Genomic DNA, 22,775 nt, shown 5'->3' with positions numbered 1-22,775 from the left:
CCGCTGTCAGATTTCCAAGTTATGCAAAATACATTTATCACCTCTCAAAACTGTAGCCACAGCTGCCATCAAGGTGATTAGTTCTGTACATTTTTGAGTTACTATGTTGAAATTGATTAGATCTTAATAGGGTGGCGCACGTCCAAGCTTTTTAGTAATTTACATGATAGAAGGGTTCATATTCTCCGTTTGCAGCACTAATTACAAAGATTATATAAATATATATGTGTAAATATAGTGCTATGTGTTGGCAACCGATTCAACCTTGCAGCTCATGTTGGTTGGGATGGGCTCCAGCATCCCCCGCGACCCTGGCGAAGATAAGCAAGATCTAGCTAGGTGTCTGCTTGGTTTGGAAAATCTAAAAAAGTGAAATATATATTAATAATCTAAAAAAATGTTTTAAAAAACATCCCATTAGAAATAGAAGCAATTGATTACAAATACATACACTTCAAAATGAGTGAAATCCTCTATGTTTTTAAGATAGATGTATTATTCTAAAATCACTGGGAATTATTTCATCTTTATGATTTTTAAATTTCAGGATTTTTTGCTGCCTTTTCAATTGAATTGTTGAGATTTTTTTAAAATACTATTTTTCGTATATCCCTACAATTTCTACACTTTTGCCCACCATGAGCGTTCATTAGCTGCCACCCTCCCACTTCAATTGGCTTGGACGTTTCCTCCTGATAAACCCCTCTCAACTCCCAACAGGAGGACGATTGGACGTCTTGCATCGTCGATTGTGGCGAAAGAGCATGATGATAGCTTCCATTACTCTATGAAAACGATCTCCACATGAAACTAGTCATCTGACTGCGACCCCCTAATAGAAAGACAAGGAGGTCACCGTTTGCCATTTAAAGGTCACTTGCCTCATTTGAATATTATTATTTTCTCACGACGTGATTCGAAGCCGTGACGTCAACGAAATCGTGTGCGCGAGGTGTGTCTCTTGCAGGGAAGGGAGGAAAAAAAAAAGGGGGGGGGGTGCGTGGGGGTTTAGTCGCGGCAGTACCAGCGCCGCCCTGAAGAGAGGGAGAGAGAGCGAGATAGAGCGAGCAACCCACACCCCCTACCAGCAGCCCTCTCCTCCCCACCTAACAACAACCTCAGCCCCGCAGCTAGGCTCTCTCTCACAACGACCCCACCCCGCCCCCAACCCCTCTGAGAGAGGGGACGGAGTGAGACGCGCACCGAGCAAGACGAAAGGAGAGCGAAAAAAAACCGACTGGAGTGCTTCGGGTTGCCCTCAATCCGGGCCTACTAATGCTGTAGCGGGAGCCGGTGAGAGCGTCGACAAGGAAGGCGAAGGCACTGATTGAGGAGTCGGCGGGCGTCGGGCTGGACCAAGGCGGAACCCGCGCGGGGGGGAACACGACGCTGCTTCTTCCTTCATTCGCTTGTTCGTCACCATCATGGGATGTACGCTGAGCGCGGAGGAGCGAGCCGCTCTGGACCGCAGCAAGGCCATCGAGAAGAACCTGAAGGAGGACGGGGTGGTGGCCGCCAAGGACGTCAAGCTGCTTTTGCTCGGTAAGACCGCATGCCGGAAAAGAGGGCCAACATCCCCCCCCCCGGGCCCACCTGCTTGCTCGCGTCCCCGCCTTCCTTCCCGCACCCGGTCGGGCCGCTGGTGCTCTCCGTGGTACTGATTTCAAGCAATCGTCGCCAACCCCTCCCTCCTTCCCTCCTTCTGTGTGCTTTCTAGGCGGAGGGGAGTCCGGCAAAAGCACTATCGTCAAACAAATGAAGTAAGTCCCTTATTCTCTCACATTTTAGAAATATTCTGTCTTATTTAAGGCCTTGCACATACATAAATATTAGATTTAGTTAGAAGAAAAAAGGGCCTCCATATTCCTGCCCCTCCTTCCTCCTCCCCACCCTTCCTTTCCTCTCGGTTGAGCCGCCATGTTTCCAGAGGCCGAAGCCCGAGAGAAGTGCCCGGAGGTTGAAGCACCTTTTGGCCGACGAGGAGACGCCTTGATCGGCGGGTGCTGTTCGCTCAACCTCGGTGCTGAAATGTGCTTAGCCCTTGTTAGGGCAAGTGACTATTTTTGGTCAGTAGAAGAAAAAAAAATTAACCCCATGAAGTCCTGCACTAGGTGGACACCAGGTGGCAATTAAAATAATTATTATCATGCTTTTAAAAATAAATACATAAACTCAAAATGAATAAAAACAAAATTTATAAAATACAAGGAATAAACAAAAAACATCCAATATCATGTATAGTTATGGCCCCTAATACACTATAAATGATTTTTTTTTAAAATATTCATGATCTCTAACTCATTTCTTTCCGCAGACAGTGATAAACTTACAATTCAGTCAACACATTATAGGGCAACTGAATATTTCATATATTAAAAAAATACTTTACACCATAAAGACATGCATAATTTTTGGTGATTCGGGCCACCATATGTATTATCATTTGAATTGTGGCCTACTATTAGAAGCCAGGCCTCCATTGTTAATTCATCATAATTAGTTTGTCTCATATTTTCATGAATATCTAAAAATGACTAAATTATTTATAAAATTGGAAAAAAACCTCTAGTACGGCACCCAATAAGTTAATACATATGAAATGTCATAATATTCAACTCATTGCCTATCATCAAAAACGACAGACGTCCAATCATTTATCTTTCACCGAGAGGTCTTGCAGCACACATTCGCTGCAGCCTCTCCCAGTCAAAATGGATTGGACGTCTTACGGCGACCGATATGTTTTATAAATGCCCTTCAGAGGGTTCATGTACTTTTTGACAACCAATGACGGCAGTCAATGCGTTGCCAGTGAATATCAAATGTCAAACTCACCCTGGCCTGCCATATCCTAGTCTTTCCTGTCCTCTCTCGTGGTCATCTATTGCCATCAATGGCACCCTAAGAGTTAAAAGACAGAGAAATTGTAAGCTGTCGATCAAATCGCCAACTCTTCAAAACCTATCACTCCCAATCAAAAATGTATATGTATATGTGAGTACAATGACATTAAAGCTTTCCATTTCAATTGAAATTGGACTGGAGCTCCATGGCAGCCAGCGAGTTACAAGACCACTCTATAAAGGGTTAACAAGGCTTTTCGGAAAGGAGGGGGGCTTTCCGCTCGCTCGGGTCCGTGGTTTGCTGCGGTGTGGGTGTTGTTCCTCTTCTCCGAGCTGAGTGTGTGTGTGAGTGTGTGTGTGTGTGTGAGGTCAGCACGGCTCCATTAGTGAATACCTCTGCTTTTAATCTTAATGGCTTTAAGTGCCCGATATCGGCGGGAGTACTTTGCCTATAAAAGCGGATTTACGCAGAAATGTGGCTCTAGAAACCGCATCTAAACCTAAGCTAAATCACTCTTTGATGTTTTTAAATCACTGTTGTAGCTGCATCCTAACCCTCTTAGTGAAGTTTCGAGATGTTTTCCGGGTAAATCGTCCGAGTCTATTGTCAATTTTGTGATGTGAAGCGCCTCTGCAGTGCAGCCTCCCCTCCTCGGTAAGCCCCCCCCTCCACCTAAAATTCCAGATTCCTCATTACTCTTTACCTATTTCTCCTCTGAGACGTCTATTTTCCATAACGACGGCGAATGCAACAGTGGAGGCCACATTAAAATAGGTACATGCATGGATAGATAGAAGGGCAAATAAAAAACTGATAGGGTTTCTGCAAATGATTGATGTGAGGTGAATCGATGATTGTAGTTGACTAATCACTAAATTTGTTTGTGACGAGTGGACAAATTGGTTCATATGATAATTGCTGTTCTTTTACACGGGGTTGTACGTTAAAAATAGCGTGATTGGTCCAGAAATACGATGCCTGGGAAAACGTGGAATCTGAATATTATGGATTTACGTAACAGAATACTTGTTTTCTGTAGCAAATGTTTGCAAATATGGCATTTTGATATTACAAAAACAATCATGTTTACAGAAATGTAAAAAACACATTTTCACACTGAAAAAAATGATTTGTGAGTTTACTTTTTTAATGAAAAATGGAGTTAGATCTATTGATTCAAATTAATCAAATTATGAAATGGTGTAATGGCGGGTGCTTGAGCTTATCCCAACTGACTACGGACCAGAGGCAGGGGGACACCCTGAATCGGTGCCCAGCCAATCGCAGGGCAAAAGGAGATGGACAACCAATCATAGTTAGGGGAAATTTAGAATTTTAGTAAGAAAAGCCATTTCGCTTTGGCTTGGAATTCTAATGTTAAACCACCAATCCATTCTCAAAATAATTGTCGATTTATCGTAGCAGCCCTAATGTGCACGTATAACCAGATGACCAACTTGCGTAATACTTGGTGGACCCCAAAGAGGAAATTAGATGCTGTAAAAGTTCCACTTTCAAAATGGTAGATTACGTCAAATGATTTCTGCTGTGTTTTACATCAGCCGGGCAGCCGAGCTCGCGCAAGACAAAAATAACATGAAAGACTGCAAATGGCTCACGTTGGTAACTTAGCAGAGAGGAGGTACAAAGTTAGCCTCATAGGATATGAATAATTGAGTTGCAAAAAGCAAGCCCATTTGAGGCGGGGGATGGGGGCCATGCACTAACTTGTGCTAGGCACTGACAGAGAAATTCTATTTTTACACTTTGGCGTGATTGGTCCAAGCGGCAGATGTTAAAATGGAAGACAAAATGACATGTTTCGGATTCTTTTGTCAGTGAGCAAAAGGAATGTCTACAATATTTGGGAGAAAATAACAGCAAAAAGACACTGATAGAAAAAAGCAACTTCAGGAAATTTCAAAATGACGGCCTTAGCGGCCCGAATCGTGCTGACGAAATTGTTACGTGAACTACTAAGGGTTATTTTACCCGGACTCTTTATTAATTCAATCCTGTCTCACTGTGTTTTTTTTCCTTACTCGCTTCTCATCCATAATTGCGCAATTTTGCACACAGCCATCTCTAGAAAATATTAAAAAGCTCCTGTTTGGTTTTCCACGGGCAGAAATTGTTGGGCGGATTTTTTTTGCAGCGTGGACGTTACATTACTGGCACTAGGCGTCCAATCCGTTTTGACTGGGAGGGCTCGCATCGAATGTCAAAATGGGATGGCTGTTCACTGGCATCAATGGCGGTGAATGAGTTAAATAACGTTAATTTGGCAGTTACCATACTTGGGAGGTTGATCGGTTTCCTACTTTATGGGGTGTAAATAGTCATATGCACAAGTTACCGTGTAAAAAAACTGGTCTGATCTGGTTCATCTATTACATTTATAAATGTCAGTGGCAGCCCAGTTTTGGACAGACTGATAGATGAGAACTTTCTTGCCAGTCATACGCTAGACACTGCTTAAATAGCACAATAATAAATGTCCACTGCGTAATAGTTTTTTAGTCTGCTCCATAATGCAGACATGGCGTAAATCACTGGAGCCATTTTTTCCCTCCCGCTTCTCTCTCTATGTCCTGAGGTAAAAAAGACCAGCAGTTGAGGGCCAACAGTAACATATGGCAGAACGGGACATTTCCTTGTGCTAATATCTGTGTGCGCCTGCAGGATTATCCACGAAGATGGCTTCTCCGGGGATGACGTGAAGCAGTATAAACCCGTGGTCTACAGCAACACCATCCAGAGCTTGGCGGCCATCTTGCGAGCCATGGACTCACTGGGAATCGAGTTTGGAGACAAGGATCGAAAAGTCCGTTTTCCTCGGATACCAAATCCTTTTAAAACCCTTTCACCGGGTTATATATACTAAATGTCGCCTGTTCCTTAACTCTCCAGATTAAATGTTGCGCGCCTCGAAAAATGAATTTTAGATCATCTGCCACGTAAATCGATCTGAAGTGTGCCTTTTCAGTTCAACTGATCAAAGACTATTTCGCGCAACTCCACAAATAAGGGAACATGAAAACAACTACTAAATCCAGACGTGGCTTTGAGAAAAGAAAAAAAATATTTCCCTGCCTGGCCGTACCCTTGTCTTTCCTGTCCACCCTCTTGTCAAATTGTTGAAGAATTTCAAAGTCTTTGGATTTTTTTTTTTGTTATTTCAACTTCTAGGCGGATGCCAAGCTGGTGTGCGACGTCGTTAGTCGCATGGAAGACACGGAGCCGTACTCTGCGGAGCTCCTCGGCGCCATGAAGCGCGTTTGGGCTGACGCAGGGACTCAAGAGTGCTTCAACCGGGCCCGCGAATACCAGCTCAACGACTCGGCCCAATAGTGAGTAGCGCAGATCAACGTGCAGCCTTTCCCAAATTCTGAAAATAGACATGGTCATACCCTAGTCGTTCCCGTCCTCCCTATCGGATGTCGATCGCCCTCGGCGATATCGAACGAGCTAACTCTCTGGAGCAATCCTAATATCTTTGGCCTTATCGTCCACAGCTACCTGGACAGTTTAGACCGGATTGGGGCTACAGACTACCAGCCCACGGAACAGGACATTCTGAGAACCCGAGTGAAGACCACTGGCATTGTGGAAACTCATTTCACCTTCAAAAACCTCCATTTTAGGTGGGTCCAACAGCTCGATTGGAGTCTTTTCGACTGACTTCTCAAGATCCACGCAGAACAATGAATTCCCCAAAATGAAATCCTAGACTCTTATCTTCTATCACCATGAAAAGAAAGTTCGATCTCCAGTAGGACATGTTGGTTTGGCTTGACCAAAGTGTCGCTACGCTTGATGGACAATCCCAAACTGGTCCCATTTGAATATGAATCTCTATTTCTGCAGGCTGTTTGACGTGGGAGGTCAGAGGTCAGAGAGGAAGAAGTGGATCCACTGCTTTGAGGATGTGACCGCCATCATCTTCTGCGTGGCTCTGAGTGGTTACGACCAGGTGCTCCATGAGGACGAAACTACTGTGAGTGGAGCTCCAATCAGTGATTGAAAAAATTGCCACATGAAAGGCGGTAGCGTAATGACTTGAGAATGCTGTACATGTCATTCCTCTGAATCACTTTGCGCAGCAATTTTGTAATCTTACATTGCTGCTTGTATAAGCGCAACAGTGGTGCTTTTGTCAGGCCAAGAATCCAATTTGGTGGCTTTTTGTCGCGGTTCAGCTCAAGTTAAAGTATCAAGCGGTGAGAGAAGCACATGATTTCTCAGAGTGAACCACAGTCTTGGAAAAATACATGGCAGTACCAATGTCAACATCTAAAAAAAGTTGCAGTACTTCATTGGCTGCCAATGATAGCGATAGGCTAATTTGAACTAATTTGAACCTAGATGGCTAGTAGTAAATGTTCATGTTTCGGCGCCATTGACTTATTCCTATTAGAATTTCTATATATATTTTTGATATGCAAGAAAAGACTAGGGTACGATAGTGTAAGGGGTGTGTCCAATTTTACGTAATTGACAGTCAAAGAGTAAAAAATATCATTAAACCTTTTCTAGGGCAATCTTTTAACACAGGCTGCTATTCATTTTGACTGGCGATTGATCGCTGCCAGCCCACCCCAGTCACATTGGACACCCTGCGCCATCACTGGCTCCAAATGAGGACCAATTACAGCTATTTCTCCCAGTTTAAATAAATTAGATATCTATTGTTATTAGTAGTAGCAGAGTTAAATAAGAAAATAGTGTATTTCTCTTTTTGATTTTAATTGCAATGATTTTGTTCTTATTCACATTCTTAGATTAAAAGTGTATTCATTCATCAGTTATATGGAAATAAGCAAAAATAATGAATTATAAGATATAAAATATATCATTATAATTTAGTCCTGGTGTCTACACTTGTAATGGTAATATTGTTGCCTACGTGACCAAAATGTGATGTACATGTATTGGGACACCAGGTATTTAAGGCAAAAAAATATATAATAATAATAATAACAGTCATTTGCCCAACGATGTTAGAGAAGTAGAAACATTTCCTCTTTTTTTTAACTTCCGTGTTGTAAGTGGTAATATTCTAAATTGACTTCGTGGTCAGAGTAAAAACTGGTTTGTCAATCACCGTCAATGGCAGCCAAAGAGTAAACAATGGATTGAACGTAAACAACTCTTGTCACGGCAGAACCGCATGCACGAATCCCTCATGCTGTTCGACTCGATCTGCAACAACAAGTTCTTCATCGACACCTCTATCATCCTCTTCCTCAACAAGAAGGACCTCTTCGCGGAGAAGATCAAGAAGTCGCCGCTAACCATCTGTTTCCCCGAATACACAGGTGAGCGCCGGGGTCTCGTTGGCCCCCAACCACCTTTCCGGAAACTGACCGCGCACTTAAAAAAAATATATATATATCTTTCCCCCAGGTGCTAACACTTACGACGACGCCACCGCCTACATTCAGGTTCAGTTCGAGAGCAAGAACCGCTCTCCTAACAAGGAGATCTACTGTCACCTGACCTGCGCCACGGACACGGGGAACATCCAGGTGGTGTTCGACGCCGTCACCGACATCATTATCGCAAACAACCTGAGAGGATGCGGCTTATACTGAGCACGGCCGTCGCCGCAGAGTGCGCGATGTGTTGCCCGTAATTTTCATGATACTTCAACAAAACAAACAAAAAAACAAAAAAAACAAACACACACCCACACACAAAAATATGTAATTCTACACGTCCGTAACGGACCCAAAGAGCTGCCGTCAGATATCGCGTCGGATTCATGTCATGATTTTGTCCTCTTCCTCCTCTTTATGAGTTTGCAACCCCGGTTTTGTCTATGAATGTCAAATGAGCGGGCAAGGAGAGGTGCCAGAAATACAGCGCAAAAGGGGCAAATAAGCTCAAATATGGTGCGGAAAAGCTGTAGAATGGCGAGACCACACAGAAGATATATATCGGGAATGGGAGGGCCCTTCACATGGCACAAGGATCGGGCTGCACACATGACCCAGTAGCCCGCAGGTCCGTTCCACTCCTTTTCTCTTGTACTTCAACAGAAAGGAAGTATTATCCTGGCTAGAGTGCTCTCATAAACTAAGAGGATCGCCTATTGGCCAATAATATGTCACAAAGGAAAACATAAGTCGAATAAAAATCATATCGGTGCCAACCATGTGAAAACAGATTAGATTCATAGTTGGTGATTATTTAAGCTTTTGGCCATAGAATCATTTATTTATTAAAGCCTCATGTCCCATTCTCTCCATCGTCCTGAACATTTGATTTCCAGACAGGGAAGGTTGTGCTCGTAGCCCTCAATGTAAATCTGCTTAGACATAGAAGACTGCACAAGGAGAATATCATCAGAGACAGCCGCTGTCTGTGAGGGGTCTCATATTCAAAAACTCCACCTTAATACCACCACCCACCCACCCTTATCTGTCCCTTTTCACAAAAAGTACAGCTCTCCATTTCCCACACCCCGTTCCTGTATACACGTTTCCCCTCATATTCTATCCGCCCTCACCTTAAAAGCACCGTATTGTATATAAATATATTACAACTATACCAGATTTTTTTTTTACTGTGAATGTTTTTGTGCCACATCCCATCTTATTCTGTAGTTCATTGGTTGCGCTCATGTGGAATGTTTGTGCTGAGCCAATCGAATGTTGTGTTTACATTAAAGCTACACTTTTCCTAACTATTCCTCGCGTACGTGTGTTCATGCTCTCAAATTTAAAAAATATACGCTTGATTTAGGTCGGGGGTGGCTGAATGACGGCACAGAGTAAATTATAAAAACATTATTGAATATGGCCTGCACAGCAAGCTTGAGTTTAGCCTATTCTCTGTCGCATTTCTCTGCTTCAAGATGGAGCCTCTCCGGTAGCTCAGTGACATAACACACGTGACCCAACATGATGAATTCAATGTAGGGAGCAGTCTACAATTTCAGTATTTTTTTTTCATTTCATAAATAAATTTAGCTAAAAAAATATCCAATGTGATAAATTGAGCTATGTTGGTTTTAATTTGTTTACTTTTTGGGTGTTGCCTTGATTTTTTTTTGTTCAGCTATGTTTGTTTTAGTAGTGTAAATAAGTACACCTCCCACACACACACAAACATATGAATAGATATTTATGCAAAATCATTATGTTGCTTGTAGTCCTTAACACATTGACTGCCGCTAACATTTGTAGACATCATTTCAACTGCAAAGGCTAGCCTATATTGATCAAGTGTCGAATCCAATTTGACTTCAGTCTCTCTTAGTTAAAATGGGTAGATCTATCGCCGTCAATGCCGACAATGAGTTAAAACAACAACAAAATTAAAACTTGACCCCCCCATTGGCCCTTACTTCCTTCAACATTTCAGAAAAGGGGCTCTCTAAGAAAAACATTTGAACAACCCCGATTTAGGTTAACAGGACCGCCGCGAAAGCATTCGCTATCCAAGAGATTAGGAGCAGCTCTCGCGTGGCCGCGCTCGCTCAAACGTATTATCCAATCGCGATGAATGTGAAAAATGCGGGCGAGTGATTTATTAGGTTAAAAGTGTTTCATCCTCGCAGACCGGCGGCCATTCTTTTATTGAATGAGCGGGCTGGATCAGCTGTCTGACCCGCTTCTGTCACTTTAATGGCTGTGATTTTCATTAGCGCTCCGCTTCGCCCTGGCGTCTCAGCCTCCTTTCGCGCAATTACAGGTTAGCAGGTTGAAACTCCCGGAGTGACGCCGTTAATAGACCTTTTAATTACACATCTAAGACTCGTGTCATATTTAACAAGAGCGCTCAATCACATTTAGGTCACAACCTGTTGTAATATTACGAGTTTAAGTTTAAAAAAAATCGAGGTGCACCCTTGCAACAGTCTTTTTTGTGGTTAACCTGACGGTCAAGCTAACGTGTTAAGTAGAAAGAGCACATTAGCTGCCATTGATGGTGATAGATGTCCAATCTGCGAAAAATCTGAAATTTCCCGAATACGGGATGAATAAAGTTATCTAATCTAATATATTTCAAATTGGATAGGCTGGCAGCGATCGGATGACCCTCCTGCTTATCCCCGTCAATGGATGTCAATCAGTTACATCAGAGCATTTAGTTAAATGTTTTAACACGGTCTGCCCAAGTCTGGGTAGAACCACTTAACAGAAAAAACAAAAAACCTGGATGGTCTTTATGCAAATGCATTTCATCAGAGTCGAAGCCTCTTGATGTCCTCACTTCGGAAGTCGATGCGCAGAGCGAGAACCTGACGCACTTCTGCCGGGGTCAGACGCCATGTAAGGGGCCCCGAGTTTGGTCCCCAGTAGTCCAAGATCTCAGTGACCTGTTTGAAGCAAAAACAAGGGACGGTGAATATTTCACAATGATGGATTTTGTTACATTTCTTGTCTATGAATTTTATTTGTAAATATACATTGTTTTTAACTCAAATTAATGCTAATCTTAATTAGCACTAGCTAACAGGCTTTCAAAGGTAAATAGTTTGTATTTATTTAAGCAGCATGTGTAATTTTCTTTGCTAAATTGTCTTTTTACATGGAATGTAACACACTGCTTGAAAACCATACACATTGGGACCATTTCTGGGAGTGTTAGCAGTCCACCAAACCATAGGCTATCATTGCATGTTCTCCATATTACTCTAATTAAATTTTGATTGATGGCCGAGATGGAACTAAATTTTGTAGGCAGAAAAATCCCCCCGAAGTATACGTTCGTGTGTTCCGGAAAGCACTACAATTTACCCTCTCCAGGTTAAGGATGGTGGCCATCTGCGTGAGACGTGCAAACTTGTCCCTGATGGTCCAGGTGGTAACTGTGGTGAGATAGGCCACGAGGGAACGAAGCTCTTTATCGAACTGCAACCCTCCCAGCTGCAGAGGAAATACCTGTGTTTAATCTGTGTCTTCGTTAAACCAAGATTTTCATTCACACGCACTTCTACTGTTACCAGCGCTTTGCTGTGGTGTTCTATTTATACTTAAGACATTGTTGAAAACGTAGCAAGAGACAATCATGCCAAAGACCTTCTCCCAGTCAGGGACTTGATCAATTATTGCTGAAGGCCTCTCAATCGTTAGCCTTAGCACGTCAGCAACAAGGCCGGCCGTGGCGCTCGCTGCCACCTTGTGGCCAAACTCGGTTTTCTCACCGACAAAATGTTTCATTTGAAATCCGAGAAAATAATTGTTAGAGCAGAAGTAAATAACAAAAAACTAAATGTGGATGGATAGCGAAAGAGAACAAGTGTTTAAAATGGGGGATACTAACAAAATAACAGACGTGGGATTAGCTAGCTATAATACACAGAGCTAGCTATAAAACACATCAAGCTAGCATTAGATATGCTAGCTATAAAAACAGTAATACCCTTTGAAAAAAAGAATTGCATACTGCTATCAATATGACGTAAATTAATGCTATTTAGCCAAGTTATGACAAACCTAGTAATACAAGTTAATAAAACTCATTTGATAAAATACCACTGTTAACTTGTTAAATGACTTAGAATATACTCAAAATATGTTACTTAGGAATACCTAAGAGTTTGAGTTATGTTTACTCAAAACCAGCTTGACTTATAGAATGTATTTATTTATTTATTTTTTACATTGTGCCTATGCCTTACCCTGCTGAACGAGCACTTGAGGACGGTCTTCTCCATCTCGATGGATATCAAACTGGTCATCAGGCTGGTCAGTGTGTCGTAGATGAGAGGAGAGATGGTTGTCTAGTGGACAAGGAGGAAGTTCAAAAAATGTATGCCAATTCTAGGAACATGACATTTTCTGAGCACGGACCATAAGTATGCAAAGTACCTTGAACTCAGCCATTAGCTGCTCTAAGTTGACAATGAGCTGCTGCACCCAGGGGTCGTTTGCTTCATAGTCATTAAACTCCTCCTGTAAACCAGAGCGGCTGTTACCGCGGATGTTTCAAGGGCACGCCGACACTGCGAGCGAATGTGTGACCTCCTCGATGTTATGTGAGATAGAGAGGAAACTGCTGATCCAGGGCTTAACTTGAGGCTTGATGGCTGTCGTGTTCAGCTCAGTCAGACCCTCCTAAGAAGGCAAAGTTGGCTTTTGTAACGTGTACACGTCATTTAGAACGTGGGTGTTTTTGCAGCACCGACCTGCAAAAGGTCCTTAAACTTGGTAGATGTGTTCACGAGGTCGGACAAGCAGCTCTCAATTTTGGCTCGGTCGCCGGAAGTCGACCCTTGACTGAACAACTTGGAGCAATCATTCTGCACACAACGCAAAGGCGCAATTGAGCAGAAGAATACTAAGAAAAGCCATGCAAATCTGTGATGGACGTTACCTCGAGGTTCCCCTTCAACGTGGAGATATTCTCACTGCATACCTCAGCGTTATTGAGCGTTACCTGAAAGCCCCAAATGTCACATATAGTCAGGAAGATTTTGAGTACCACTGACACCACTAGACATTCAATCAGTTTGGACTTAGGCTCTGTAAAATTGGCCAAATAGCATACGTGTCATCTGACTCAAACCAGAATGTGTCGATTAGCTTTTCCCTTGGAAGAATAATACGCTGGCTCAATTGGTCTGAACTATAAAGGTTATCTCCAGTGTGTAAAGGGTGTGTTGATCTCACCAAAAAAGCAGCCTTGGCATTTTCAGCACTGTCAATGTTGAAATCGGTGTTGAATTTGCCCTGCTGCAAGCTGCTTTGCATCAGGCTGACTGCGCTGCTGACACCGCGCTGGATGTCCTGCAGCGTGGTGGCTGGGAAGCCCTGCCTCAGCTTGTTGTACAACACCTCCCTGGCAGGTAGAGGACACAAGCATGAGACCCCGGCGAGCCCCAGCACACACAGAGTCCGTTTCGGATGCGCGAACCTGAAGTCGGACTCCAGCACCGAGTTGGCGTGGTTGATCATGGCGCAAAGGCAATCGATGCTGGAGCTGGACAGAGCTCGACTGATGCACTTCTTTACGATGTAAAAACAGTCATCCACCATGCTGGATGTCAGCAGACCTTTCTCAAAGGTGTCCATTGTAACCGCCTGAAAAGAAAGAAGAAAGGAAAATCCCACTATGACAACAAAAAACGTGATCTGACAGTTTGAGTTTTGGAGCCACCATTCATCTTTCACAATTCGGTTATACTCATTTTGCCTTTTCCTTTAAATGAGTGCCCTATTAAGCGTTAACCTGAAAATTGGCCCCATGTCAATTACCTGCTCGTAACCCAATCATATCATAAGTGTGGTTACGAAAGCAAGTGTCTGTTGTTGCAACCCTTTATTTCTATATTCTGCACATACGCCATTAGTGAAATTGAAGTAAAAGCAGATGGCGGACCTTATTAACAGACTCTCTCATGTAGTATTCCTCCATTGGAATGTAGTATCCAATGAGCTCCTGCATGTTCCTGCTCAGCACGCAGTGCTTGAGCAGCTTCTCCACATTTTGATTATGTTCTGATGGGCAAACACACACATACAAAAATTTCAAATAGCTATATGTTCAATGTCAAATACAGACAACAATCCCACACATTATTTACCCGGTGTGATGCTCTGCGGGTCTCCCACTTCAAAGTCAGCCATTATACGTCGGCGCAAGAAGCGCAGGTAAAGCTCTGCCCTCGCGTTCATTAAAGTGACCTCGGCTAAAACTGGGTCCAACTCTCTGTTAAAGGCATTAGACACAGTGATTAAAATAGTAGAAATAACCACAATCTTTAAGTGGGACTAAAGTTTTATTTAATTTTTTTTTACAGCCTTGGATGCCATTTTACCAGGTTTGTACCACAAATTCAACTGAAGGTGCCCAAAATGCCATTTTTAAATCGTGATTTTTTTGGCTCTTCTGCAGGCGTGAGGGTTTTTTTCATCTTTGATGCAAAAAGTATCCTTTTTTTTATTGTTTTCAATTATATTCATATTGGACATATTGTGAACCAGCAATGGTTTATCTTCTGTATCATGGACCTGCCTGTATATATTTGAAATATCTTTAATATCAATATACAATCGCTCTTCAATGACATCAAGTATACAAAATAAAATTTTATGCATGAAACAGTTTAAAATATTGGCCTTTGGTGCCTCATTGGCTGCCATACCTGGGTTCGATCCGCTCTCCGGGGGTACTCTTCATCATGCTGCTCTGGACAATCTGAAACTACATTCAGCATTGAGAAGGTAACATATCGTGTTCGCCATTAATGCTGATTGTCATTTATATACTACATACTTTGCTGAGGTATCCTCTTTGCTGCGTGAACCGGTCAACTATCTTCTGGCTCTGTTGGTCACATTCCTGCTGCAAGTGAGTGATGAGCGTGTAGAGGTGTCCCGGACCGTAATAGGTCTCTACGATAGGCTGATGGGTCTCCACAACACGGGCAATGCCTGAAAATGGCAAGAAGTTTTCAGGTTTTTAAGGGCCAAAGAAAAGAACATGCATGGAAGCAATTACGAGGACTTTCACATCAACAAATGTGAGTGCGGATGGCACTAAGTACTGTATTTTCTGGACTATAATTCCCTTTTTTTAACCCATCGTTAAGTTTAGGCTCGACTTATAAATGCTGAAAGAGGGGCACTCTAGGCATGCCCTCAACCTTCAGAGATGGAAGACTTGTGAGAATGAGGACATTTCTTAGAACAACAAATATATAAAGATATAATCTGTATAATCAATTCTTTCTACTGACCTTCTAGCAACAGCGTCAGCGTATCTGCGAATATGAGAGGAGCTCTTTTCTCGCCCAAATCTCCCCCCGTTGCTAATAGCAGGTTCTCTTCCGCTTTGGAGGCCAGCTGTGTATGACAGTGTGTGTGAGACATCAAGACTTTTAGAGTCCCCTTGTTCTCTACTCACCTGAGAGCAAAGATACTGTCCAAAGCGGGCAAGGCCTTGCTCGTGGAGGCCCAGCAAGGGGAAGATCTTGAAAAATCTCTCCACCTGCGCCAGATCCACGGCAGCCACGGCTTCATCCAACTTGTCGGCCACGATGACCTTCAGTTTCTGCTCAGCCTCCTGCAGCAGGAGCAGATTGGCATCCGCCGTGCTGCCTGTAGCAAAATACGGTCGTGTCAATCAAAATTGCGCATTATAATCGGGAATGGTCATTTGACAAAATGGAGGCTTAGCATGGAGGAAAGCCATTGAAATAAGCTGAGGATCTTAATTTTCACATTTTGTGGCAGCTGTAGCCACGTCTGAACTGATTTATTTTAAGTCATTGGCTGACAGTGAGGGCGATAGACGTCCAATCCAATCCAACGTAGACAAATGTCAAATCAGCCAATTAGTTAAGAGCGCTATTAGCAATTATTCAACATACTTTCGTCTCCCTGCCGGCTGAGCTCAATGACTGACTGATCCAGAGAAAGGTATCTATGGATATGCGCAGCGGCCTGTTCGTAATCTTCATTCCGCAGAGCTGTCTGGACGCCGTCTGTGCAGAACTTCAAATCTAGGATGTCATCGGCACGCTGGATGACGTTGTACAGGCGTGTCTAGGAAATCATAGGTCAAAATCTTTAATATCTAGAAAAATGTTAAGACGCTCATTTCCATCCATTATCTACAATACAGGTACAGACAAAAATGGAAACAACACCTTCAGTATGAAAAAAACAATTTGTAATAGTGGAGTGGGCAGTATTTCCAAGTACTGGCCGCCCTGAGGGCAGGCAGGCATTTTAATAATGCTGGGACTCTTTTAGCCAATGAAATGCAGGTATCCCAGATTGCCGGCCCTTAATTGTAACATTATTGACCTTTATTTGAGTCTAAGAGTGTCTGTGTGGGGGTGTAACTGACATTAAAAAAGACCATGTTTGATATGATTTTTTTGTGTTAAACATTATTTTCTTCACGATCAAAGGTATAATTAAGCTGTTGACATACTTAAATTCTTGGAGAATAATGTTTCATATCGAGTTCATTTATTATATTTTCCTTTAAAATGAATGTTAAATGGATTGAAATCTAATACTTTGCTTAAGTTAGATGTTCATACCTTGGCCAAGTCTAGTTGTCTGACTTTGCGGCTGACATTCTCTGCTAAACTGCAGGTAAAGGTGATCATGCCAGACAGTTGGCTGGCATCTCCTCCGATTAACTGGAGGTTGGGTCTAAGAAGTCAGGAAGAAAAGTCAAAAGAAAATCAGAGCTTCTGTGTCACCTTGGGACTGGCATTAAATAATCCAGAAAAGGATGGACGACTGAAAATGTTACCCCATCCTCTGAAGTGCCAACATCTTTGTGTGAATGCTTCCCTCCTGTGCCACCAGTCGGTCCAATTCAACCTCCACCGCTTTCTAAACCGAATCGAAAAGAAACTGAAAACAACGATCAAAGGGACAATGTTACAACTGTAGAATTGTATTTATTTTGGAGTTTGGTTCATTCTCGAACCATGCTTGTAAACCAAAAACCCTTATATCCCCAAAATTACTTTCTCATCCATCACTGAGAGTAATGAATGCCTCAAGGCGACTAATTATGATTTTTTAGATTATTTTTTTGCCTTACAGGGGACTCATGGGAGCCACTCCAAAATGTCAACGTTCTGTCGTGTAGAACGGCAATACTTTACACATACATTTTAATTACGTATTTTCTATACGAGAGAAGGGGTAAACCTGAGTTCTTTTTCTTTTGTATTTTTTACTACCGTATATTTAACGGTTTAACCGTGTCACGGCCCAGCTACCTTTCTCCGGTATTTGTCTTCAAAATATTATTAAACACAAATGTTAAATGTTTTTTTCTCGGTAGTCTTGTTAGCTACGGAAGCCACTTCCGGAAGTTTGCTAGCATAACAATACGTCAAGCATATTTCCTATCGTGATTAAATGTCATTTGTGTCATTTTACACTTACCTCTTCCACGCAGAGCTGCTGGTAGACTCTCTCCAAGTCGTCCAGCTCCGTGAGGGCTGAAATAGTGTCCATACTTACGGAGGAAAGATTGCCAGAATCGCATCTTTTCGCTGGGACGGATCCACTGTCAGCCATTTTCAGCTGAAGTGGCGAAATAAAGTGTTTCCCTGGTTTATTTGCCAGGCACGACTCCTTTCATTAGCTTTCCTCTGCTTAAAGATTCAAATAACTGGTATAATACGAAATTATTGGATTCAGATTAAAATAGACATACCAACATTACTTGTTAATACATAGTGCCACCAAAAAGAGGCAATTTAATTTAGCCTGTAAAAAAACTCGGGGGAAAAAAAACTTAGTTTACGCATGCGCAATGTCTTTGTATACAAATGATACAACGCCGCGTAGCGAACACACGTGGAACATTATTTTAATTATTAAATAATAGATATGATACAACGCCCCGTAGCGAACAAAACAGGGACTTTATTTTAATAATTAAATAATACTGGACAGTGGTTTGCTCCATTCAAAACAATATCTCGGTATATAAAATGTACATCATCTTGGAGTAACAGGAACAACATTTGAAGTGGCTGAAGTTTTATTTCTAGTTTCTCCAGTTGTATAAAGGCTTAATAAGCCTTTTTTTGTTTATTAACGATTGGGTCTAGGTCCCACCATGTGACAATGTAAAAAAATGAGCAAGATTCTGTCAATTTTAATATTTTGGTGAATATAAAAATTCAATAGAAGCTCAAAATAAATGTAGTTTGGCATTTTATTTGTTTATCTTTTCTCTATTTTGAAATAAATGACCGTATCGGCCGCATTGTCTTGTGTTATGGCGTCATGGCATTTCTTCGTCGTTATCCTGCAGTTTTGTGCATGTCGTCTTTTTATGCGCTTATAAGCCGTACCTTTGATTCAGTCATCATTTTTTTGTCTGACAAATGCGGCTTATATGCGAGTAAATACGGTAAGTGGAAGGTCACTTATGTTAAGTGGGAAACCAAGGCACGATCTTCAGGTTATTTGGGAAGCAAGAGCAACTGAGTTTGTTCCTTCTCAAACTTCTCCCATTTCTTCTGCTGCTCAGCTCTTTCCCTCTCCAGCTCTTCTCTTTGTCTCTTTAACTCTTCGGCTTCCTCCTGCTGTGCTCTCCTGAGGGACTCTATCTCCTTCTTCTCTGCGGCGGCCTCTCTGGCGTTGACTGCCCTCAGACTTTGGAGGAGCTGCCGCTGATCTTGCAGAGCCTTCGCCTCCTCCTTCTGCGTCCTCCTCAAAGCTTCGATCAACTCCCGCTCTCTCCTGTAAATACGTCTCTCGGCCACGCTTACACTCGTTTCCTCACAGTTCACACCTGAAAGAAAAATGACACCATACAATAAATCATGGATGGGGATTGCACTAATATTTACCACAAGATCAACCTTGACCAACTATTTTTCAATGGATTTCATCAATTTCGATAAATGTCTTTTTCTTTTACTTTTTAAAAGGAATACAATACCGTAATTATTCTAGCATAACGTGCACCCGTGTATAACGCGCGCCCATAATTAGTGACTAAAAATTGGTATGAATTTTGTTTCAGTTTTTCTGAGCTCACACCACTGAGCGCACTGGTAACTGGCAAATGCTGAACACATGTCGCCATGACAAAACATTTATTCACATAAGGTACAGAAACCTGGTAAAACAAACTACTACCAATAGACTTTTTCACCGAGATTTGTGTATAACGCGCACCCGAACTTTGCTTCAGTTTTTCGGTACAAAATTTTGTGTTATACTTGAAGAAATACGATAATAAACAAGGCGAAACTGAAGGCAAGTTTAAAAAAAGTTAAATGCTAAACAAATGTAACCACTATTTCTAACCTGGAATTAAAGTGAAAAACGTATTTCATTCTCCGAACCGCTTATCCTCACAAGGGTCGCATGGGTACTGGAGCCTACTATGAAGACCCGAATAATAGTAGGCACTGGAATAATAGTAGGGAGTGGAAAATTCCAAATGAATTAATAATAGTAGGCACCGGAATAATAGTAGGCAGTGGAAAATTCCAAAAATAATGAATATTAGTAGGCACGAGATAATTAGTGTCTAAACAGATTCGATGCATAGAATTAAAGCTATGATGGAATATTTATAATGTATATTGCAACTCTACCAGTGGCAATTGCATACCTGTCAACTTATACGTTTTTCCCGTATTTTATACGTTTTTTGATCATTTCAAATTGTGTACGCCGTATAACAACTTTTGTACGGGATTTTTTTTAAAGTACGTTTTTTGTAAAACAGATCTCGTTTTACGCATTTCGGCTCTAATCCGGATCGTCTCGGTCACTGGTAGCAGACGAAAACGTCATCGTCAACTGCTAATATTGTCATGCTTTAAGCATGATATGCGCACACGCATTCCCCTTTCACACGAAACAGGAAATGATTAAATCATTTCCTGTTTCGTTATTTAAGCAGCTATGAGTCATAGCGCTTGGGTCTGAATACATTCACGGTCGCGTCATGACAACGCGGCGCGACCATAACACTTTTACGTGCACCCTATGTGAGTAAATATGTGCCGCGTTGCATTTGTACGGTTTTCTATTGCTTAATACGGGGAATTCCAATCATTAATACGGGGAGGAATTGGCCCAGGTTGACAGGTATGCAATTGCACGTTCTTACTAGTACTAGTACGTTAGTAAAAACAGCATGTGTGCTTTACACGTAGAAAGTTAATGACATAGACCAATGTTGCTGCTGCACGGACTTAATTGAGGCAAAGATTAATAATCGTAGGCACCCGAATAAGAATCGTAGGCATGCGAAAATTTGAGTTGAAAAAATAATCGTAGGCATACGATTATTCGGGTCTTGATAGTATCCCAGTTAACTACAGGCACGTAAAACAAATTTTCAAACCAAGCTTAAGTGAAAGCTGACTGTTGGGAAACCCTGTACAATTAGCAGGTTTAACATCAATTTTTACCAGGAATTGCTCTATTGTCCGTAACCTCTACGGGACACGTCTCCAGACCAACATTGGAAGTGTGCGAGGATAAGTTAGGCTTTGTTTGCTGGAGTGCCTTGTGCCCCGGCCGCTGCACCTCGGGGTGCCTCTTTGCCATGTGTCGATGCAGGTTGCTGGTCTTGCCGTCGGGGCACTTAAGCTTCTTGTTGCAAATCCAACATTGAGCACCATCCAAATTGTCCAGAGGCCGGAAATGTTTCCAGACGGAGCTACGGCGTTGGTATTTCATCTTTGACTGGAGCGAATTTTCAACATGGGCGTGTTGTACGTTTGCCTGACTTTCCTCCACGATTTCTGCGCTAACTTCCATGGGGGTGGCGTTTCCTTCAGAATCCACGTTAGCTTCATTCACAGTTTCATCTGCTTTCAGATTCACCTGTGGGTGGGTCTTTGACATGTGTCGGAAAAGGTTGCTCCTCCTGCCCTGGGGGCATTTGATCATCTTCTTGCAAATCAAACACTGAGCACCGTTCACACTGGCAAAATGATCAAAATGTTTCCAGATCAAGCTGTGATATTTGGATTCACCACTTGACGGGAGCTCCGCTTGGATGGCCGCTACGTCTGATTTTTCCAGATTTCGCCTAACAGGCTTACTTTCTTGTACAGCTAAGAGGATCCCATTTATAGCAGAATCAATTTCATCTTGTTTTGCAGGGGCAAAGATGTCAGACTCTCCATCCTTCAGTTCCACCTCCACTTTGGAGAAAGAATTAAGACAGTTAGTAATGCAATTAAAAACAGAGTGTTTATGTCATCACCTTTCCGATGAGGATTTTTGAGAATGACTTATAATTTTACATTTGATTTCATATTGTTGAGACCAAATAAATAAAAACACTTTCATACTCATCCAATTGGCACTGTGGCATTTACAGGTTTCCTTCTTCTTGACATTTTATATTTGAAATTTTAATATACTTTTTTTTAAATGCCATTGATCAACATATTCTCGTTATACCTAATGTGAATATTGTGGGCTCCATGAATTAAAATGTTTTGTCGACGTTTGTAGAAACAGTCTTTGTGATGCTAAGCTTTTTAAATGACCACTTATAGCCCCTGGCACTTGAAAGGACAAAATTTAAAGTACAAAAAGTACTAACGATTAATGTTACTCAGCAAAATTGTTTGTGTAGGTTATTTTCTGTCAAAATCCCAATTCAATTAGTTATTATTCATGAGTAGAAATTGCTAACTAAAACAAAAAAACACCAGTAGTATCGTGTTTTTCTTCATGTCGTCGTTTTAGGCGCTGCATTATTAAGACTTTGTTATTGCAGTACTATGATTACTAACTTTTTATCAAATAAGAATTAATTCCCAATTCTTTTTTTCCAATCAACTGTCACATATCCTCCGGCAAGTAAGCAAGCAAGCGTGAAACTGAATGAACTGAACCATTGGACTGAATCTTTTCTGCGAATCATTTGGTCGAACATATCCCAAAGATTAAGTTGGGGCAAAAACACTTTGGTCGTCGACACCTAAACCTAAAAAATACCTTGTGCTTGTCCTATTTCCATGGGCTTTTGTTCGAAGTTGGCGTCAATGGCGGTTGTTTTGCCGTCTAATTTAGCTGCTAAAGCAGGCTCGTCTGGATGTTGAGTCCGCAGATGCCTCAACAACATTGTGGTGGTTCCCTGTTCGTGTTTGGACAAGATATTTTTACATAACACGCACACAACCAATTCGTTCGAAATGTCTTTAAAATAATCCCAAACCACACTCCTTTTACGAGACATATTCCTTGCCAAAAGGCCACTATTATGCTTTGGTCTAACTGCTCCAAAGAGACATTTTCTGGCAACTCTTTTAGGTCGCTGAGCGGCTCACTTGGACTTCTTTTGTGTTGTACATGCGCTGACAAAGAACATTAGAAGTACAACACTGCCCCTAACGGTTAATAAAATAACACAAAGTGTAAAACGTGCTGTACAATGTAATCTCACTTTAGATTTGCCTCCTGAAAACTCCATTTTCTTTTTCAAATCTTTTTTGTGTGTGTAGTACTTCA

The 22,775-nt window shown here is 41.9% G+C and overlaps 3 protein-coding genes across 6 annotated transcripts in view; 1 reads left to right on the top strand and 2 right to left on the bottom strand.

Annotated features, from left to right (window-relative positions):
- Window positions 1-18,063, bottom strand: part of cog4 (component of oligomeric golgi complex 4) — a 38,660-nt gene extending 20,597 nt beyond the window's left edge. For 2 of the 4 annotated variants that reach the window (XR_013297817.1, XR_013297819.1), the window contains exons 1-20: window positions 17,715-18,063; window positions 17,068-17,150; window positions 16,850-16,964; window positions 16,169-16,343; window positions 15,703-15,896; window positions 15,536-15,641; window positions 15,073-15,230; window positions 14,942-15,000; window positions 14,381-14,505; window positions 14,176-14,294; window positions 13,711-13,877; window positions 13,467-13,635; window positions 13,171-13,233; window positions 12,983-13,096; window positions 12,819-12,911; window positions 12,666-12,749; window positions 12,476-12,577; window positions 11,592-11,720; window positions 11,007-11,170; window positions 2,836-2,901 (exon numbers count right to left, since the gene is read on the bottom strand). Coding sequence is in view for 2 of the 4 variants with exons in the window: in XM_077590503.1 (XP_077446629.1) it covers window positions 11,036-11,170; window positions 11,592-11,720; window positions 12,476-12,577; window positions 12,666-12,749; window positions 12,819-12,911; window positions 12,983-13,096; window positions 13,171-13,233; window positions 13,467-13,635; window positions 13,711-13,877; window positions 14,176-14,294; window positions 14,381-14,505; window positions 14,942-15,000; window positions 15,073-15,230; window positions 15,536-15,641; window positions 15,703-15,896; window positions 16,169-16,343; window positions 16,850-16,964; window positions 17,068-17,150; window positions 17,715-17,849 (2,325 nt within the window). In the remaining 2 variants the exon portion in view is untranslated. Of the gene's footprint in view, window positions 1-2,250; window positions 2,902-9,959; window positions 11,171-11,591; window positions 11,721-12,475; window positions 12,578-12,665; window positions 12,750-12,818; window positions 12,912-12,982; window positions 13,097-13,170; window positions 13,234-13,466; window positions 13,636-13,710; window positions 13,878-14,175; window positions 14,295-14,380; window positions 14,506-14,941; window positions 15,001-15,072; window positions 15,231-15,535; window positions 15,642-15,702; window positions 15,897-16,168; window positions 16,344-16,849; window positions 16,965-17,067; window positions 17,151-17,714 lie in introns of those variants that run through there. The other 2 variants (XM_077590503.1, XM_077590510.1) reach the window with 2 other exon arrangements.
- Window positions 1,053-9,535, top strand: gnao1b (guanine nucleotide binding protein (G protein), alpha activating activity polypeptide O, b). The gene is made up of 8 exons (XM_077590546.1): window positions 1,053-1,542; window positions 1,718-1,760; window positions 5,527-5,668; window positions 6,034-6,194; window positions 6,360-6,488; window positions 6,712-6,841; window positions 8,009-8,162; window positions 8,251-9,535. The coding sequence occupies exons 1-8, from the start codon at window positions 1,425-1,427 to the stop codon at window positions 8,436-8,438; spliced, it is 1,065 nt and encodes a 354-aa protein (XP_077446672.1). The 5' UTR covers window positions 1,053-1,424; the 3' UTR covers window positions 8,439-9,535.
- A 237-nt stretch (window positions 18,064-18,300) lies between the features above and the next one.
- Window positions 18,301-22,701, bottom strand: LOC144070706 (uncharacterized). Its single transcript, XM_077595137.1, has 3 exons — window positions 22,263-22,701; window positions 20,717-21,457; window positions 18,301-19,077 (listed from the first exon to the last, which is right to left on the bottom strand). Exons 1-3 carry the CDS (start codon window positions 22,501-22,503, stop codon window positions 18,746-18,748), a joined length of 1,314 nt encoding a protein of 437 aa, XP_077451263.1. The 5' UTR covers window positions 22,504-22,701; the 3' UTR covers window positions 18,301-18,745.
- Between the last annotated feature and the right edge of the window lie 74 nt (window positions 22,702-22,775).

This window comes from Stigmatopora argus, chromosome 2 (assembly GCF_051989625.1).
Source record: "Stigmatopora argus isolate UIUO_Sarg chromosome 2, RoL_Sarg_1.0, whole genome shotgun sequence".
Classification (NCBI taxonomy): domain Eukaryota; kingdom Metazoa; phylum Chordata; class Actinopteri; order Syngnathiformes; family Syngnathidae; genus Stigmatopora; species Stigmatopora argus.
Note: the sequence above shows the minus strand (reverse complement) of the source record. Positions and strands in the feature narration are given on the sequence as shown.

What these genes read in the sequence shown, in the direction of transcription:
- gnao1b (XM_077590546.1), top strand. Translation starts at nt 1,425, where the DNA reads ATGGGATGTACGCTGAGCGCGGAGGAGCGAGCCGCTCTGGACCGCAGC. An exon ending in TTGGAGACAAGGATCGAAAA is followed by an intron (nt 5,669 to 6,033) that starts GTCCGTTTTCCT and finishes TTCAACTTCTAG; the next exon opens with GCGGATGCCAAGCTGGTGTG. An exon ending in CTCAACGACTCGGCCCAATA is followed by an intron (nt 6,195 to 6,359) that starts GTGAGTAGCGCA and finishes TATCGTCCACAG; the next exon opens with CTACCTGGACAGTTTAGACC.
- LOC144070706 (XM_077595137.1), bottom strand. Translation starts at nt 22,503, where the DNA reads ATGTCTCGTAAAAGGAGTGTGGTTTGGGATTATTTTAAAGACATTTCG. An exon ending in GGAAATAGGACAAGCACAAG is followed by an intron (nt 21,458 to 22,262) that starts GTATTTTTTAGG and finishes CTTTCTCCAAAG; the next exon opens with TGGAGGTGGAACTGAAGGAT. An exon ending in GGACAATAGAGCAATTCCTG is followed by an intron (nt 19,078 to 20,716) that starts GTAAAAATTGAT and finishes TTTTTCTTTCAG; the next exon opens with GTGTGAACTGTGAGGAAACG.